Source organism: Electrona antarctica, assembly GCF_951216825.1.
Source record: "Electrona antarctica genome assembly, chromosome: 24".
Classification (NCBI taxonomy): Eukaryota; Metazoa; Chordata; class Actinopteri; order Myctophiformes; family Myctophidae; genus Electrona; species Electrona antarctica.
This window is the reverse complement of record NC_136803.1, coordinates 29,657,982-29,678,866: the sequence shown is the minus strand read 5'-3', so window position 1 is coordinate 29,678,866 and position 20,885 is coordinate 29,657,982. Positions and strand designations below refer to the sequence as shown.

At 41.1% G+C, this 20,885-nt stretch overlaps 2 protein-coding genes across 6 annotated transcripts in view; one reads left to right on the top strand and one right to left on the bottom strand.

Moving 5' to 3' along the window:
• Positions 1-1,282: 1,282 nt before the first annotated feature.
• LOC306917613 (secretin receptor-like) lies at positions 1,283-20,793 on the bottom strand (the record flags this gene model as incomplete). Its single annotated transcript, XM_079495911.1, has 12 exons — positions 1,283-1,537; positions 2,587-2,628; positions 2,796-2,934; positions 4,297-4,388; positions 4,502-4,571; positions 5,295-5,355; positions 6,937-7,090; positions 10,048-10,180; positions 13,863-13,969; positions 15,134-15,240; positions 17,074-17,169; positions 20,712-20,793. 12 exons carry the CDS (start codon positions 20,791-20,793, stop codon positions 1,283-1,285), a joined length of 1,338 nt encoding a protein of 445 aa, XP_079352037.1.
• Positions 20,754-20,885, top strand: part of cfap221 (cilia and flagella associated protein 221) — a 97,924-nt gene continuing 97,792 nt past the window's right edge. For 4 of the 5 annotated variants that reach the window (XR_013789207.1, XM_079495829.1, XM_079495830.1 and 1 more), the window contains exon 1: positions 20,754-20,884. The gene's annotated coding sequence lies outside the window, so the exon portion shown is untranslated. The remainder of the gene's footprint in view (position 20,885) is intronic. The other variant, XM_079495827.1, reaches the window with a different exon arrangement.

Sequence of the window (20,885 nt, the reverse complement as noted above, 5' to 3'; positions counted from 1 at the left end):
TACTGTCTGAGTTCAATGAACACAATTAAATCCGGGGGTCCGTGGTATAATTAATATCAACCTGGGGTTCCTTGGAATTAAAAGGGTTTGATAAACACTGCTTCCAAAGGTCTGTGGGAACAGTCTGCAATCCTCACAGTCCCTATTAGGTGACTGTTTTCTCTGCAGAGAAATGCCTCCATATGGCCACATGGATGGACCAGTGCAGAGTTCTCTGTCCCATACAAGGGTGAAAAGTTTGCAAAAGAAGATCCCGGTGACCCTGAGCTGACCGGGGGCTCTCCCCCAACATGCCGTGGTTTATAGAGATACCGTTTTATTAGAATATCGGGGATTCTGTGGTATACGTTGTGAATCCCCCCCCACAAGTAGCTCCTCTCTGCTCAAAGCCATCTGTCAGTAAGAGTCTGGAGTTTCACAACGCCAGGCGAGAAGTCGACACATGGGACGGAACGGACAGGCTCCTTTTATTCCAGCAACTGTGTTCATGGCACATTCTCCTTTAGAAATGCATTTGTAACACTCCCGGCAGATGTTTCTCGGCTTTTTGTCCACCACACACTACTGTGTACGTCTAGGCCAATGATTCTCAAACCTTTTCAGGCAACAACCTCCCAAAATAATCGTATTTGAACTGGGGACCCCCCCCCCAAAAAAAAACATTTGGACAGTTTTCTTTGACTCAATTTATGTTTTGACAGTGAAAATAGGTTATAGACCACATATTTTTACCTTTCTTAGATATTTTTTACATTTAACAGGTAGGTTTGGAATTTCTTTTTGCTAGTTTGTTTACTTTTGACATAGTAATCGACTTATTTTATCTACTCATTTTTTAGTTAGGCCTAATAAAAAATACTTGACAATTTCTGCAAATCTTTAAATATATATTTTAAAAGCGAACATTTCTAACTTTCTAATCTTTGCTTCTGCTGGTGCCGCCCTGGCACACATTTATTATTTTAGATGGGGGTTCGCGGCCAAATACATAGTCATTTTGGGGGTCTTTGACTCAAAACATTTAAGAACCAATACTCCTGCCTTACCCCAATTATCCCTAAACTTATTTGCCATTTTTCTTTTTTTTCCTATTTTGAAAAACATTTTTGAATAGTTGATCACAACGTCTCGATGTAGATCGACTACTAACAATTTGAAAATGTTTTTAAAATTGGTAAAAAAGGCAAAGACGTTAAGGGATAAGGGGCACTGACACAAATGGGGCCCCAAATCTCTTGTGAGATATAGCTCACCACCCCCCAAAAAAATCTCATCTACAAGCTCACAAGAGTTGAGTCACGTGTGGACGGTCCAGCGGGCGTTGGCTGGCTGCGGGCGGAGCACCGAGCGGAGGAGGAGGAGGAGATGGAGGAGGAGGAGGCGGAGGCGTGCAGGGCAGCAGCAGGCTGGTGGTGACCTGTGTGAGAGCAGAGCCGCTCTGGCTGATGGAACCGTGGTAATTCCTGGGGCTCCGGTGGTGGGGGAGGTTCTGCCTCAGACGCCACCTCCTCCAGCGCCGCTGGATCTCGTGCTGCACCTGCATGGGGAGAGGTGATGGGGGGGGGGGGGGGGGGCAGAGCCATAGAGTAAGACAGAGTTATATACGACTACTCCGTTCACTTCATGGGCCGGGGCCAGTCCAATCTCTCTCTCTCTTCTACATAGACTTATGTTGCCCAAAGAGCATTGCGAACAGTGACGAAGTCCTGGACCAGAATGCATTGGACTCGGGCAACAGCCCTGCTTTAATGATCTTAAATCCCTTCATTTTAGATCGTATTTTAGTAATAGTACAACATAAACATTACAGAGACTTTAGTTGTTACTGTACAATACTTTAAAACAGTCGTCATGTTGCACACATGCCTAAAATAGTCTCTTAATTGCGCCGCCCTCGTTGAAAACGATGTATTTCAAACTCCAGCTTGTCACTCTCCAGGCTGCATGAACAGCACTCAAGCGCTCAGTTTTCTGCCCCCTCAATGTCGCAACTCTGTCTTACTCTATGGCTCTGGGATGGGGCAGAGAATGTTACGAGATGGGCGGATATTCATCTTTAGTTCAAGAATAAAAAGAGTCGTTTTCTGCTCCCAGTTTACTCTTAAATGGTAATGTTTTGAGCCCAAAGCTCTTCCTCAGAGCTTCAAGAGCTTTGGCTCAAAACGTTAGTAAAGAGATTTCTGGGAGCATTCCTATTCTTCAACTATCACTGTTTTTGATCTGACACCCGGCCTATTAGGTTATAGATGTCGATGCTGTTGTTTTTCAGCCTCTTTTTGCCAATGGATATTCAAGTTAACCAATTAAAACCGGGAAGGCATCTGTGTAGCAGATGTTTAGTCGACTAAAACCAGACTAAGACTACATAATTTCAGATGACTGAAATGGGACTAAAACTAAATGGTCTGTTAATCAAAATACTAAGACTAAATAAGAATTTTGCTGTCAAAATTAACACTGGATCAAGGTCATGTACTTATTTCTGGTCATAGTATTTTCATCATCCAATATGATTCGTATTGCGCATTTAAATTGGTTTTAAAATAAATAAATACAATCCCCCATGCATTGCACATAGTTTCTTACCTCTCCATTGGTGAAACAGTAGAGAACAGCCACCACAAAGCCCTTTGAGAAATGGAAGAGAAAACGTTAGGAATTATCTGGCAAAAACACATCACAAGCACTTGTGTAATGTTTTGGTGAGTGGTGACACCTAGAGGCTGTTTCAGATATTGAAATATCAGAACATGATTATGAAGGCCCACTTGGGGGACTCACACAGACAGTCGTACCTGTGTAGATGACAGAGCCAGTTCTGCAAAGTTCCATATCTTGAACACCAAACCGTTGAGCTTTACAGGTAAGAAGCCAAACAGGATGTAGTGCAGTCCAAACAGTGCCACCAGGAAGAACGTGGATTTGATCAGTCTCCTGCTCGAAGAAAACAATCGTAGGACAATACAATTAATACACACAGTAAAAGTGATCTGGGGGTTTCCTTACATTCAGTTGCTTTGTTGAAAAAGGTATCGATACCGATATGATAATATAGACAGATCCGTGTTATGGAGTGATCTTTGAAGTTAAAACGTTTTAAAACAACAACAACACAAGCTATACATCAGTGGTTCACAAAGTGGGGTCCGGGGACCCCTAGGGGTCCTTGAGAGAGTTCCAGGGCGTCCCCAGCTAAATTATATATTTTGAACCAAATGGGCCTTTATGGATCTGTAACTCAGAGGTTCCATTTGTACACTCGGAGTTAAATTAACTTTGATTTTACAATATACATTGGGGTCCCAGACAGGGCCGGATTAACACCTCTGAGGGCCCCTGGGCACTTTTCAGCTGCCCTTCTCACCAACAATAAAACACTAATCTTTTTAGACACCATTTATTTCATTCGGATTAGCAGGGAAATTTTCTGTGGAGCTAAAAAAAATATATATATATATATATATATATATATATATATTTTTTTTTTTTTCTTGGCATATATTTTCTAATGGGGTCCGCGGGCTAATGAGTGTCAATGTTGGGGGTCCTTGACATGAAAAAGTTTGGGAACCACTGATTTACATAACATCTATGATGTGATGCAGAGATGTTCGCGCAGTGGTGGAAAAAGTACTTGAATGTTTTACTTAAGTAAAAGTATCAATACTGCAACATAGAAATACTCTGTTACAAGTAAAAGTCTGGAATTCATAATGTACTTGAGTAAAAAATTATACTAAAGTAAAACGTACTTAAAGTACCAATAGTAAAAGTACTGTCCCATTTAAAGTTTTTCAAATTCATTTACAGATCTATCTTTTAGATCGGCTATTTTTAAATAGCCGAAATGTACAAATACCTCAACATTCTTCCCTTTTGGTGTTTTAAGCATTGTTATACTTTAGCTATTGAAAAATAGCAGATCTACAAGCTCATAGCGCGGCACCGAGTGCCGCACTACGAGCTTGTAGGTCTGCTATTTTTGAAAAATTGTGAAAATGTAGTGCAAATCTTTGAATATATATATATATATATATATATATACTTTCAGAGCCAACATTTTTAACTCAAATGTTTGCTTCTGGGGAGGTCCCTGGAACAACATATTTTCAGATGGGGGTTGGTGGCCAATTACATATAATTTTTGGGGTTCTTGACATGAAATATTGAGCACCACTGATATAGAAACATAGTATTTCAGAAACAAGACATTTTTTAAAATTTCGATGTCAGGCCTAAATGGGTTAAGTACAGTACTTGAGTGAATGTAGTAAATGTACATATCGGAAGCCTCACTTATATTGACTGAATTCATTCCTGGGTCCGTCTGACTGACGCAGTTTGCCCACCAGAATCCTCAGGATGCCGATGAAAAAGACCAGGTTCATCTGGAATGATATCTGAATGCTACTTTACTGGTCAAATATAACTTCAGAACAAGTTCATCAATAAATAAAACCATGCGGAAAAGACTGGGAACAAGGTTTACAGTTTTGCTTACAAATATGAAGGGTAGCACTGGCACTCGAAGAATCCACCAGATCCACTCATGTCTCCTTGTTTCCCAGCAGCTTTATGGCAAAGAGACGAAAAAGAAAATGATACTGTTGTTGTTGTGTATCAGTGTTGTTTTTGGCAGCAGATTTTGATTTTAGTTTTAGTCATAGTCTCTTGAATAGTTTTCATTTAGTTCATTCAGTGACCTGGAATGTTTTAGTGTTAGTCTAATTTTAGTCAACTAAATGTCATAAGATTGTAGTCTATTTTACAGTTGATTTAGTCGAACAAAATGTGTTTTGGCGGGCCTTGATGCCGTCGTAATGACTGTTTTTTCCACTTGCTGAAAATAGCTGATCTTCAAGCCCACAACGCGTCGCGCTGCAACTTGTTGTGAGATTGTAGATCGGCTATTTTCAGCATGCAACTAATTGTAAAATGACTTAGACTGGATCTCTTGTCCACTAGTCCCACTAGTTTTTATTTGACGAAATTGTCAATATATTTAGTCTTAGTTTTAGTCATCACAGCTTAGTTTTCAATTAGTTTCCATTTACTGTAGTTTTCATCAGTGAAAAAAGGTAGTCGACGAACATTTTTCGTCTTAGTTTTAGTCGACGAAATCAACACTGTTGTGTATTATACAATTTATTAATACACCTAGTCGTGTAACATTCGATTGACTGTAATACACTGTATGACTGTCTATAGCACTTTGTTTTCCGAGTGAATTAGATTTTAAGAACCAACAGGATGGTCTAAATATAAGTGAAACGTTCATTAATCATTATTCTTACCCTTCATCTTCATAAAAATATTTGGCACAACCCCAGGAGATGATAACAATCAACGGCGTACCTGCAGCAAAGAAACACAATCGGCTTGAAATGGAACGTAAATTTAAGCAAAGTTAAAGTGTCAGTTACATCTAATTAAAGATAACTTATATAGCACAGCGGTTTCCAAACGGTTTCCTTTTCCCTAGCTTTCAACCATTATTTAAAACTTTAGCTATTGAAAAATAGTAGATTTACAAGCTCATGGCGTGGCACAGAGTGCCACGTTACGACTTACGAGCTTAATCTGCTATTGTTGAAAAATCGTGAAAACATGTGCAAATCATTGGATATATTAATATCTTTGCTTCTGGGGGGGTCCCTGGAACCAATTATGTTAGTTGAAGACGAGAGATCAACAGAGGTGGAACGAACCATATCTTTGCTTCTGGGGGGGGTCCCTGGAACCAAATGTTAGTTGAAGACGAGAGTTCAACTGAGAGGTGGAACGAACCATTTCATCCATCTGGTTCCCACAAATCAACCCATTCAGCCGTGCTCCAATCAGATTGGAGTATACGTAGCTCATAGTCTGTGATCCTTAAAAGGACGCCTCCTCCCTTGTCTCACGTGTGCTCTCTGTTCAGGTCACCCACCACCTCCCCGACACCGCCCAAGCAGTTTGAGGCAGCGGTGGCCGAACGGTTTGCGGAGCGGTCTTGATACTGGAAGGTTGCCAGTTCGTATCCCCGGACCGGCACGTTAAAATTACCACCGCTGAAGTGCCCTTGAGCAAGGCATTGAACCTCAACCATGAAATGTTCTCTGAGCAGGGTCTGGCTGTAAACAAGTCTCGAGCTTAGTCCATTCACCCTGGGTAAACAAAGAACTTTGCTTACTTTGCTTTGCAGCAGGCACCACCACAAGCAAAAATTTGAGTTAAAAACGTCTGCTCGGAAAGAATATACAGGTATATATTCAAAGATTTGCGCCACATTTTCACAAATTTTCAAAAAATAGCAGACCTACAAGCTCATAGCGCGGCACTCGGTGCTGCGCTATGAGCTTGTCGATCTGCTATTTTTCAATAGAGGGTATGCGCGTGACATCATCGTACCTGGAGGTTCTGCGGGAACGCCCACTGAGTGGCAAAAAACTACTTTCTGGCCTTGACAGCCCATTCATCCAAACGGAAAAGTCCTGTCTGATTGCATTAAACAATGTTAAACTCACCAACATTGCAGCTGTACGAAAAGCTTGAATTATTATACGTTTTTTCCACCAGAACTACTTTCTGTCAAGAAATGTCCTGCATTTGATTATTTTTGTGTCAGAGTTTGGAAGTGCTTGGAAGTGCTTGTCCTTGGGCAAGACACTGAACCCTACATTGCCTCCAATGAGTCGGTCAGTGTGAGCTCGCCACCGTTGGTGTGTGAATGTGGGAAGTAAGGACGCTGGCGTCGACTGTTCGCCGCTTCACCTCCCAATGTAATGAATGAATGAACCATTGTAAAGCGCTTTGAGCACTTGGAAAAGCGCTATAAAAATGCAATTCATTATGGATGGATGGATGGATGGATGGATGGATTTTATTTTGTCATTGGACACAAGTGTACAACGAAATTAATCTGTTGGCATCAATCGATGCTGTCCCTGTACGTACCCCAGGCGAGGACGACGTACCAGGCCAGGTACTTCCTCAGCGAGAAGAAGGACCTGCTGACCAGCGTGTAGAGGAAGTGTCCCTCCGCCAGCAGCCAGCTGTAGTTGGCCAGGATGGAGTAGTTTGTGAACAGCAGCACCACCTTGCATGCCACCTGGTGGTGGGGAAAGGTACGCACATGTTGTACTTAACCCATATAGACCTGACGACGATTCTACGAATGTCTTCAACCTTATGACAGTTTTCTGAAAAACCCTGTGTTTCCATGTCAGTCGTTCTCAAACATTTTCATGTCAAGGACCCCCAAAAATATATGTTATTGGCCGCCAACCCCCATCTGAAAATGTTGTTCCAGGGACCCCGCCAAGAAGCAAAGATTTGAGTTAAAAATGTTGGCTCTGAAAGAATATATATTCAAAGATTTGCACTACATTTTCACGATTTTTCAAAAATAGCAGATCTACAAGCTCGTAGCGCGGCACTCGGTGCTGCGCTATGAGCTTGTAGATCTGCTATTTTTCAATAGCTAAAGTACAACATAGTGCTTAATACACCAAAAGGGGTTCCCGCCCAAAATCCCTGCAAGACCCGGATATATTTCTACTTGCAAAAAAGAGATTTCAACCTTACTTACTACTTTGTACTACTAGGACTTTGCAGGGGAAACTATGTAAATGTTCTAGACATTCTAATGATCACAAAAATATATATATTACAGGCATTTTACTTACTTTTTTCAGGGTTAAAGGTCAAAGGTTAAAAATTCGTAAAAGAGATTTTGAAGTTGTGTGAATTTGTGCCTCTGTGGGGGGTATTTATATGCAAATATCATGACCAATGGCATTGCAAGACTAAACAATGAACATCAATGATGATGTTTAGGTGAAAAAAAAGAACAGAAAAAATAATTAAGTATTATTTAAAATAAGATGGACAAGTATAAGTATGCAATTTAGAACTACTTCGTCACAAGTAAAAGTACGGAATTGAAAATGTACTTGAGTAAAAGTACAAAAGTATTGGCATCAAAATGTACTTAAAGTACTAAAAGTAAAAGTACTCATTGTGCAGAATGTGCCATTTCACAAGTTCAAAATGTGTACAAAATCTACAAGCTGTGTACAAAATGTGTACAAGCTCTACGTGTAAATGTCTACAAGCTCACAATGCGTCGCAACGCGACGCATTGTGAGCTTGTAGTTCGGCTATTTTCAAATGGCCGAAATGTATAGGGTTGAAGTTGTTAATGTATATTTTCTAATCAAAATTAAAATCTGCAAAGTAAAAAGTATTGGAAATTGGAAATACTCAAGTAAAGTACAAATACCTCAAAATTGTACTTAAGTACAGTACTTAAGTAAAAGTACTTAGTTACTTTCCACAACTGGCTTCTACTGTAGATCACTGCTTCTTAAACATCTGCTTTCCAATGTATGGATTGTGCATTTCTTTTACTATAGTGACCCATAAAAATGAGTCCCATTTGTAGGCCACGAATTGGGTCGCCGACCCAGTGCATTCTGGGAAACGGTGGTCTACTCCAGATCCCTCTCTACAGCCGGCATTACGCTTGTCATATTAGCTCGTCATGGTTAAGACTTTATGGCGTTTGTCATTACTTGGTGGTTTTAGCTTGTCAAAGCACACACGCTCCAAAGCACAGTCTTTACTCGTAAATCAATCCATTCTAGGGTTGTATATGTGCCGTCTGCGTGCCGGGAGTAGAGAGGATTCATTTCATACTTTTACAAGCGAGTTGAGCGGCTCACAAAAGGACATTTCACTGCTGCCCTTGAGCAATTATATGGACCGTCACAGAACTTAAAGCAACGCTACGTAACTTTCCTATTCTACCCCGGATTTGAACCCGGTTTGCTGAAATTATTTAACCCATTTTGGGGCGGGAACCCCTTTTGGTGTTAGCATTATGTTATGATTTAGCTATTGAAAAATAGCAGATCTACAAGCTCATAGCGTGCCACCGAGTGGCGCGCTATGAGCTTGTAGGTCTGCTATTTTTGAAAAATCGAAGAACCACTGACATAGAAACATAGCTTTTTCAGAAAACTGTCAGGATGTAGAAGACATTTTTAGAATCTGATCTCAGGTCAAAATGGGTTAAAGCAACACTACGTAACTTTCCTATTCTACCCCGGATTTGAACCCGGTTTGCTGAAATTATTTAAAAATCGAACTTCTAGAGCCTGCCTGCCTGGCTCAAGGCCAGGGACAAGGAGCACAATGGAAACGAGTCCACGGGACGTTGTTGTGTCGACAGTACCACGTGCTGCTTACATTTCTGGCTAGTAAAGTAATCAATCAACCAATCAATCAATCAATCAATCAATCAATCAATCAATCCCTCTCAATGTACTTTGCTTGACTTGAGGAAATTGCAAACACAGTCTTATTCATGTATTAAGTACCCATTTTGACCTGAGATCAGATTCTGAAAATGTCTTCTACATCCTGACAGTTTTCTGAAAAAGCTGTGTTTCTATGTCAGTGGTTCTTCGATTTTTCAAAGATAGCAGACCTACAAGCTCGTAGCGCGCCACTCGGTGGCGCGCTATGAGCTTGTAGATCTGCTATTTTTCAATAGCTAAAGCATAACATAATGCTAACACCAAAAGGGGTTCCCGCCCAGAATGGGTTAATATCTAGGATTTAACCACATGACTCCTAGCGGTTCCTGTTCTGGGCATTATGTGTGAGGAAAATAAAAATAAATACAAATGGACACTTTAGAAATGTGCAGATACCATGTACTGTATACACTTGTACTGTATGTTGGTTTCTTTAGTGTTCAGTGCGAAAACAATGTCGCACATTAAGCTAATCATCTGAGGACCCCCCCCCCCCCCCCCAAAAAAAAATAATAATAATAATTTGGGGACTCCCGACCCCTAGTTTGGGAACCACCGCTTTAGAGGGTGCTACAGGTGGGATAAGCACTTTCAGCAGTATTTGTCTTTGAGTGTACTTCCTTGACAAATACATTTTACTCTTCCCTTTTCATGTCTTTGTATAAGGCAATTTGTAAACAGTGTGTTTGTATACAATAAGTGGCGTGCTATGCAAAGTGTTACGGGTACTATAATAATTTCTTACTGGGTAATGGTCACAGTGGTAGAACTCTTCGTCCGCGAAGAGCAGAGAGTCTCTGACGAAGATGAAGATGGCTCTCAAGATGAAGGACACAAACAGCTGGATGTGAATGTAGTTCCTGGTACAATGGAGCTTCCTGGATACAGATGTTTAGGATATTTATACAGTATCTAGATGAATACAAAAGTTTGGAACATATCGGCAAAAGTGCCCTTACCTAAACTGACTCTCACAATAATATTATTACACAGGAGAGATGTCTTATTCGTGTTCAACGCCCACCATATGATAATATGATGATAATAACGTACTAACGTTAAGTGCTGAACAATTAGAACATCCAAGATAATCTAAAATAAGAGAATCACAGAGAGAACATCAATTTAATTAAATTAAATCGATGAAAAGCATGTTTTTGGTGTTTTGAGCATCATACATCATCTCATGAACATTTATGTGATTGGTTTATTGTCTTGCAAGTGGACATTGGTTTCTTCTCTTGTGTGTCCACCATTCCTGCAGACAGGCTTTGCAAAAGCTCTGGCTACACGACAGCCATTTAGTTAAAGGGACACTTCACCCTTTTTGCTAAATAATATATGTTAATGACGTTTAGAAGATTTAGACTTCTTTCCTGGGTGGCTTTATGTGTGTAATATGTGGTTTTAGATTTTTTAGATTTTAGCAGTGAGCCCAGTGTCTCTGATGTCATCGACACTGGTCTCACTTCCTTCCTGGACTACAATTCCCATAATGCTTTGGTGCACTGCTCCTCCTTGTGGATAGGGGGAGGGCTGTCTTACTGAGACAACATGTAGTCCAGGAAGTAAGTGAGCCCAGTGTCCATGACATCAGAGACACTGGGCTCACTGCTAAAATCTAAAATATCTAATACCACATATTACACACATAATGACGTTTAGAAGATTTAGAACACTTTCCTGAGGGTCTTTAACATATATTTTTTGGCAAAAAGGGTGAAGTTTCCCTTTAACTATTCCTGGTCTGGTTAATTGTATTAATTAATTACTTCTATCTCCCCTTATCAAACTCTCCCTAAATATAAATATTTTTATGTATTGCAATTGATATGATATATGATGTAATAATAATGACAAGATAATATAACAATGTTTGATTCCCCTCAAAAAGTCCCCCTTTTCACTATGACCATGTAAGACGACAACTGAATTGATGTGATTGGTTAGCCGATTTGCTCGTCTACATATGACGTAAATTGTCCCTTCATTCACAACATTTAGCTGACATTTGACCTAATTTCCCCTTTCATTGTCAATGGCAAATATTGAGACGTGTGGGCCGGTCAAATAATATCTACAAAAACAAACAAACAAAAAATATATATAGCTAGCTTCCTCAATAGAGCGTCGCAGTCCCGCCTCCTACCCTGGACCAGGAAATGAAACCCAATGCATTTTCCTCATAGACATTTCTATTATTTATTTAAAGACGGTTACGCCGCGGACAAAGCCAACTCGAGTCGTGACAACTCATGACAACACAAATATTTTGGACCAAACAAATAATTAGAAAGAAGAAAAAAACGGCAGGTTACAACACTTTTTGTTGTTTTTCTTCTTTGTAATTATTTGTTTGGTCCAAAATATTGTTTGTGTTGTCATGAGTTGTCACGACTCGAGTTGGCTTTGTCCGCGGCGTAACCGTCTTTAAATAAATACTTTAAGAAATGTCTATGGGAAAAATGCATTGGGTTTCATTTCCTGGTCCAGGGTAGGAGGCGGGACTGCGACGCTCTATAGGTATAGCTTCCTCAGACCAGCCACGCTGCGTGCTAGGGAGCCATACCATGAGAGAGGCCTGTACTGCACCATGTGTACTGAATGGAAAGATGATCAAGGAAGTGGTTGCACCTGGAGAGAGGCTAGGGCCACATATCCTGCTTCTTTATAGGTCACAGAGCGCTGAGGGTTCCATGACCTATAACGTGGCAGGATGTGGGGAGCCTGCAGTGTGTTCTGTCTCCTGTCGTGAGAACGAGGTCGTATTGACCTCAAACTGATGTTCGCACGCATTATGTTTTTGTCAAATCAAATGCACGGATAGTAATTATCTACAACACCACTGGGTGTCAATTATATACTTGTTTTTACTCTCTATCTGTTTCAACATTAGAATAACTGTATTGGTCCATTTCTTTGACCAAGGGTAAATAAATGGTAAATGGTGCATTTATATTGTGCCTTTATCCAAGGCGCTTTACATAGTGCATTACATTCACCCATTCACACACACATTCCTACACCAATTGCGGTGGAAGCCATGCAAGGCACCAACCAGCACATCGGGAGCAATTTGGGGTTCAGTGCCTTGCCCAAGGACACTTCGACATGTAGACAGGAGGAGCCGGGATTCGAGCGGCCGACCCATGGATCATTGGACGACCTGCTCTACCTCCTGAGCCACAGTCACCCCAGGCACACAGCAGTGGTTCTGTTCACTTTTCCATGCCCAGAATTTAGCGTTGCATGTTCACGCGTGCATTCTGTGGTATATGTTATGCTTTAGCTATTGAAAAATAGCAGATCTACAAACTCGTAGCGCGGCGCTACAAGCTTGTAGATCTGCTATTTTTGAATGAAAATGTGGCGCAAATCTTTGAGTCTACTTTCAGAGCGAACGTTTTTTAACTCAAATCGTTGCTACTGGGAGGTCCCTGGAAAAACATATTTTGACATTGGGGTCGGCGGCCAAATGCAGATAATTCTGGGGCTCCTTGACATGAAAATGTTTGAGAACAACGAGGTTTTTCAGAAAACTGTCATCATTTAGAAAACATTTTGTAGAATCGTCCTCAGGTCTAAATGTCAATAAAACATGAGACATTTTGCCATTGGGAGAGTATCAGGTGGCTGTTCCAAAGTGGAGGAGCTCAAACATTAAAGAACACACGTCCTATGTGTCCCTTGAGTGGAATAACAGCTAAAAGAAAGTCTCTGACCTGAGGCTGTGAGACAGACTGCTGCTATGAAGTTAAACTTAAAAGCTCAGAAATTTATAAAGCCACAGAAAGGCCTTAAGTAGATCTTCTGACAGGGAGCCTATTCAGCAAAACAGTCCGTTTTTGATATGGTACTCTCCGTCTAGTTCTGGTTAAAAGTCTTACAGACACATTTTGTACAAAGTTGGAGAAGTTCAAGGGCCTGCTGATTGAGAGTGGTATATATGATGGATTCCAATAATCTTAACCTAGAGGAAATAAAAGCATGACAGAACATCTCTAAACTGAGAGAGGTGAGAAAATGCCATATTTTAGAGCGGACTCGGAGCCGATCGAAATAGTAGCTAGGCCAATTTGACATTTGATTTGGTCCTCAAAAGATAGAGCCAAGTCAAAGATTACTCCATGGTTTTGTGGCAGATGCAGCTCAGTTGTAACTGTTTAGTACTAATGAGCTAAATCTACAAAGTATTGTAACGACCCTGCAAAAAGACCCGGCCGTAACTTGCTCCTCCAAGTGAGATTCCAGCTTGGTGCGCTAAAAAAATGTTACAGTATCTTGTAACGTAAGTTGTCAGGCAACGCAGCGGGGTTAGAGTGTAGTGGAGTATAAAGTATTATATGGACATAGTCATGCAAGTAAAGTAAAAGTACCTCAACAATTCTACTATACACTACATGAGCAAATTAACTTAGTTACTAGTACTTCCACCACTGTTGACCAGGCCGATATTAGAGACCGTTGTGTACTCTGATAACTTATATGATCATAAATGACGCAAGGCGGTCATTTATGATCATATACACATACAGACTGCTTATAGTGCTTACTGCTTACCTGAACATACAGAGGATTGCCACGGCGATGGTGAGAGAGATGAGTGACAGGGCGTATCCCACAGTGTACATGGCTTTCACGTAGTAGAAGTACATGTGGTCTGGAGACTGCAGAAAAGAAAAAGAACAGACTGATGCCTTATATGGGATTGGTATTTAAACCCATTCTGGGTGCCGGGCGGGAACCCCTTTTTGGTGTTTTAAGCATTATGTTATACTTTAGCTATTGAAAAATAACAGATCTACAAGCTCATAGCGCGGCACTGAGTGCCGCGCTACGAGCTTGTAGGTCTGCTATTTTTGAAAAATCGTGAAAATGTGGTGCAAATCTTTGAATATATATTCTTTCAGAGCGAACGTTTGTAACTCAAATCTTTGCTTCTGGGAAGGTCCCTCCCTCCTGGAACAACATATTTTCAGATGGGGGGTCGGCAGCCAATTACATAATCGTGGGGCTCCTTGACATGAAAATGTTTGAGAACGACTGACATAGAAACATGGGTTCTTCAGAAAACTGTCAAGATTTAGAAGGCATTTGTAGAATCGTCCTCAGGTCTAAAAGGGTTTTAAGATAGTCAAAGAGACAGTGCCCTCAATACACTCATACCGATACAGGCGAGCTACAAGCTCACAACATGTCTCCCTGTCGATGTAATGTTGTGAGCTTGTAGAGCTGACATTTCCCGGCACGACGACACCACCAACATGGAGGAAAAAAAACCCCAGGAATAAACCTAACGTCTAATCCTAACTGTAACCCCAACTCCATTTAGTTTTCTCAAATTCTACTATACATGTGAGGACACACGCGCACACACACACACGTGCACACACACGTGCACACACACACACACACACACGCACATGCCCGTGTGCATTACAAATGTGTCAAGGTACAGTAGGTAGAAGCTCATTCAAATTTACAGGGGTGGAGGATTAGAACAAAATCCTAAGGGAAATTTAATTTGCCCAGTCTTGGATTTTTAAAAAAAAATCTGTTGAAGAATTTGCTGATGGGCAAGTTAGACTAGTGTTCTATTTATTGTCTTCTGTATACTGATTTATGACGGTCTTTGTTGTGAATGTTGTTATTACTGTGATTTTAGAATTTTAACATGTTTTATGATTGAGATACCATATGCTGTAATTATTTATTTGAATCACAATGGAATGAAGTCCTCATGACTTGTTGTGCAATCCTGATAATTCTGTACTGTGCACTTTGGTGAATTGTATCTTGAATAATATCAAATAAATCAAATCAAATCAAACCTCTGGCGGAGACTGGAACATCTCATTGAAGGTGAATCCACAGGCGTCCTCATGAGGCAACTGAAGATCTGACCAGCCTTTCACAGTGCAGTTACGAGACACTTTCCCTGAGAAACGAACCACAAACACAACTATCAATGCACTTGCACGCACGTACGCACGCACACGTGCACGCACATAAATACATAAACACATAAACATAACACACACAAACACACACATAAACACATAAATACATAAATACAAGATTCAGCTGTATTGTTTATTGTGTGTCTGTATATCATACACTATTGACCGACCACAACTCTACGTGTGTGTGTGTGTGTGTGTGTGTGTGTGTGTGTGTGTGTGTGTGTGTGTGTGTGTGTGTGTGTGTGTGTGTGTGTGTGTGTGTGTGTGTGTGTGTGTGTGTGTGTGTGTGTGTGTGTGTGTGTGTGTGTGTGTGTGTGCGTGCGTGTGTGTGCGTGTGAGCAGTGGTGGAAAGTAACTAAGTACTGTACTTAAGTACAATTTTGAGGTATTTGTACTTTACTTGAGTATTTACAATTTCCAGTAATTTTACTTCTACTGCACTACATCTCGGAGCCAATTTTTTTACTTTTACTTCACTACAATAATTTGAAAACTTTAGTTACTTTGGAGACTAACCACTTCAACCGTATACATTTCGGCCTTTTGAAAATAGCACAATGCATCGCAACGTGACGCATTTTGAGCTTGTACATCTGCTATTTTCAATAGATGTTGTACACATTTTGAACTTGCAAAAATATGAATACTTTTAGTACTTTAAGTACATTTTGACGCCGATACTTTTGTATTTTTACTCAAGTACATTTTCAATTCCGAACTTTCACTTGTAACAAAGTAGTTCTAAATTGCAGTATTGGTACTTCTACTTAAGTAAAACAATACAGTACTTTTTCCCCCACTGCGTGTGAGAGACCCATTAACTCTCAAAGTCAAGGGGTCCTTGGTGGAATGCATTCCAAACTGGGGATCGGCCCTTGGAAATAAACAGTGTGAGAGAATCCCTGGTGAAGATGATGACTTATTGCCCAGTGAAGAAAGTGCCACCCAGATTTACTTTCCCTTTTTTAGGTTCTTCAATAAAGGCCTGTGTTTGCGCAGATAGACGGCGGTGGCATTTATCATACTCATCTGCTGACATAAATCTACTGTAGTGTGATGACCCATCTGTCCTCACTATCTCTGTGTACATAACTTTATGGCTCAACGTTTGGATAGATACACCCTGAAAAGACAAACTGTTTCAGCATCTAATGGAAACAGATTAGCCCGAAGGCAGATAATGATAACAGGTGACAAATAGCAAGGCTAGTGTGTGTGTGTGTGTGTGTGTGTGTGTGTGTGTGTGTGTGTGTGTGTGTGTGTGTGTGTGTGTGTGTGTGTGTGTGTGTGTGTGTGAAGGACTTGCGAGGTGTTGTACTGTCCCTGTTGTACTGTCTATGCCTTCATATGAGACTAAGCCTATAGTCCTGAGCACCGTTGTGTGAACGAATATGGCTATTAGAGCTGCTGCTGAGTGACATTCTTGCTGTATAATGATTCCAAGACATGTATGTCATAAGCTTGTGATTGTAACATAACTGCACCCATAATATTTGTGTCCTTGTGCATTTCCCTTTGTGTGGACATAAATACGTGTGTGTGTGTGTGTGTGTGTGTGTGTGTGTGTGTGTGTGTGTGTGTGTGTGTGTGTGTGTGTGTGTGTGTGTGTGTGTGTGTGTGTGTGTGCAAGCAACAGTGCGCTCATTGGCAATTTCGGCTTTAGGGCTCAGAGTAAAATGGAAATAAATTGAGTTAAATGCCATGAAATCGAAGTCCTCGCAACAAGTATAGTAACAAACGTTTGCGTCTAGTGTGTGTGTGTTTTCATGTGCATGTGCGTGGCAGCGTGGGTGTGTGTGGTGTCTCACCTTCAGAATTGAAGAAGTCTGGACAGGGCTGTGACACCATGTCCCCGGCAGTGGCATGCGGCCAGCAGTTCAAGTGGTCCCACATGCGCTTGCAGTCTACAACCACACAAATCAAAAAATGTTTTGATTTGAGTTTTATTTTTGGCTCAAGATTACTCTTAAATCTTCTCTTCTTGGGGGGGTCCCTGGCACAAAAAACGTTCAGCTGGGGGTAGTCTAGATGTCATTCTAATGGTCCTTGGCAGGAACAAGTTTGAGAACTACTGAAAAAGCATCTATGGCCAACGTTTAATGCGACTGTAGGTCGCAGTTTACTATGAAAACCTGCATTTCCCGTCAGTGGGTCGGTTGGTCGGTCAGTCTGTCGGTTGGTCACCCCTCCATATATGGTCACGCCTCACGACGCCACACCTCCATATATGGTCACGCCTTGTGACCTCACGCCTCCATATATGGTCATGCCTCCTGATGTCATGCCACCATATATGGCCGTCTCCATATTAGAAGATCACGACACTGACCTCATCAAACCCTGTATAGCCATACATGGAGAAGACTGGATCATCACCTAGATCTGCATATATGGAGCCGGCCAGCAACTCTACATCTGACGTCAAACCTAAAACCCTTAGATTTCCATATATGGAGCTGACCTGTTCTGACATTCCATATGTTGATCATTCCCCACCCGTCCTTCCTCTTCGTTGTCTCACTTTTGACTGATACCTGTCCATTTAAACTCTAGACGGGCCTGCCCCAAAGTTATTAGTGCAGCCGCGCCCGGCAGCCGGCGAAAACTAGAGTACTCAACAGGCCCGAAAATTAAGGCCCGGCCCTACCTGGGCCCTCATCAAACCCTGTGCACTCAAGACACTGCCCCGGCTGCCACCCTTAGATCTCCATATAAGGAGCTGACCTGTTCTGACATTCCACATGTTGATCTGACCTCCTCAAACCCTGTACACTCAAGACACGCTCCATATATGGCCAGTACACAATTCATTCCATATGTTGATCTGACCCCGCATGCCAAAGCGCCAGCGCTCGCCCAGCAGTCTGCCGTCACCCGGGCGGATGCGTTCTCGCCATCAGGGCGTCTTGCTGGTGATATTTAGAGACAGACTTTGCTGCTTTTATTATAGCATCGTGTGACACCATGTCACAAGTTGGTCCAGAGTAATGTATTATGGACTGTACTGCTATTGTGAATTCTTCAATGGTGTGGTTGCCAGTGGTAACCCGACTATGTCGGGTAATTGCCCGACTTTATTCCGTATAAACTATTTTGGGTCCCTGTGACGTCACGTGGGTCAATACACTCATTATCATACTTAGTCAGGGGATAGACTTGAGGCCCATTCTAAAGAAATGTCTTCTAAATCCAAATACAGTTTTCTGAAAAACCTATGTTTATAGAAACATAGGTTTTTAGGTCAGTGGTGCTCAACCATTTTCATGTCAAGGACCCCCAGAATGATATGTATGTGGCTGCGGACCCCCCATCTAAAAATATGTAGTTCCAGGGACCCTCCCAGAAGCAAAGATTTGAGTTAAAACGTTGGCTCTGAAAGAATATTTATTCAAAGATTTGGGCCCCATTTTCACGATTAAAAAAAAAATAGCAGATCTACAAGCTCGTAGCACGGCACTCGGTGCCACACTATGAGCTTGTAGATCTGCTATTTCTCAATAGCTAAAGTATAAGACAATGCTTAAAACACTAAAAAGGGTTCCCGTCCTCAACGGGTTAATGAAATCTGGGAATAAATTCCTTACCAATACATTTCTTCACCAATGTGTGTGTAAAGGTAGTAACACATCTTGAAATTCAGTGTCACATAGAGAATATGTGACAGCTGCTGAAAGTTGGGGAACCATACACAACCTAAATATGCAACATGTCATTCTGCTTTATGTACAGAGCGAGGGGTCAAACCGTCAAACTATATGGAGTTTTCATGACTCGGAATCCATTGCAAGCATTTGTTTTGCACGGAAAACACTCCTTGGACTAAAAACAGCCATAGCCACTTTTCCAAATGTGATGACCTCATCACATTTGAAATTCAGTACCTTTATGTTTAGTAATGTTGGACTATTTTGATACCAATACCTACTTAATTTAGGTCTTGAATGCAGTACTTTTACTTGTATTCTACATTGTGGCATTACTACTTAGGTAGCCGACTAATTACACAACTGACTGCCCCCCTGCAAAAAAGTTAAAGACCCACCCCCTATTTTTCTGTATACGTTTTCCCCTTTTTTTCTAACCGTGTTTGTATATGATGTTTTTTTATATAGCCTATATATCTTTTTTTTGCATAGAAGTGTATATATGTATGTCTTTAAATGTTCTGATGAATTGAAAATGGAGGACCCTTATGTCAAACGCCCGGCCTTAGTGCTTTTTCTGGTTTTATCCTCTTAGCATTTTTTGTATTGACCTGTACTTTCCTTGAACTGTACCCATTCTACAAACTTAATACAAAATTCAATCAATCAATCAATCAATCAATCAATCAATCAATCAATCAATCAATCAATCATTCAATCAATCCATGAAGTAAACTAGTCTATACATAGATTTATTAGATTATTTCTAATATGCATGCCCTACCCTTTTCTACCACTAGATGTCAATAAAGAATTACATGAAACAGGTGATGCTTGCACACTTGTGTGGATCCTAGTCTAGGAGGCTAAACACATTTCGGCAAATTTGTGATAGCAACAATATAAATTGCATAAATTGCAAAAAAATAGTATAGACCTATATATTCAATATAAGACGTAGTACGTACGTCTCTAAATGTTCTGAGGAATTGAAAAAGGTGGACCCTAGGCTGTTCTAAACAAGTGTAATGCTTTATCAGTGTGTTGTCCACAGTAACAGTCTTTGTATTTGAGTTGTGCTTTCATGTGAAATGTACCCATTCTGCAAACTGTTAATACATACTTCAATCAATCAATCAGTATATTAGGCTGACTCACCAGGTTCTTTGGACGTATTGAAAAGCAACAAGTCCCTCAAACATATTTCTTCCTCTTTCCCAAGAATGGCATGAGGGTGACACTCTGGGGAGGATTTTGCCTGTAATAAAAGCAATCAATACGACATTAATAATAATGTCTAAATAATTAACTTAATACCAGTATATTAACATCAAACAACACACTTCTCACCTGTGTGTATGTGTACATCATGAAAACTCCGAAAAATCCCACTTTGTGCATTTTTTACGAGCTCACTTTCGCGGGTTTCACATCAAGATAAATATAATTAACAAAAAAGAACAAACAAAAATACTTAAACTCTCACAGATAAAAGCAAATAAGCTTCGATCCTGTAAACGTGGCAAATATTGCATGATTTTTTATTTATTTTTGTCTGAGTCTTGTACAATTCAGCACACACAGACAGAGGTGTTAAATAAAGATAAAGTAATCTTTATTCCAAGTTGAAGTTTTTACAGTTTACAGTCCCCCGCCCCTCCTGACGTTCGTGGTTCGCCCCTGTCCTGTCCTGCCCCTTGTTCGTCTCTCTCGCGATAGCCGATCTACAAGCCCACGGCGCGGCGCGGATGCACCGAGTTGTGAGCTTGTATATCTGCTATTTTTTGGGGGGGACGCGCGACCTAAGGGCGACACCGTCGTGCGTCGAAGTATCGCGGGGCTTGAGGGGACCAGAGCACAGAGCCATATCTGGAGGGGACGCATGGCGACTCCATGGCAACGCTAGTGTTTGATGGCGAGGGAGGGGCGGTGCTCAAAGAGCCAGAGAGAGCAGCAACAACAAGTGTGTGTGAATG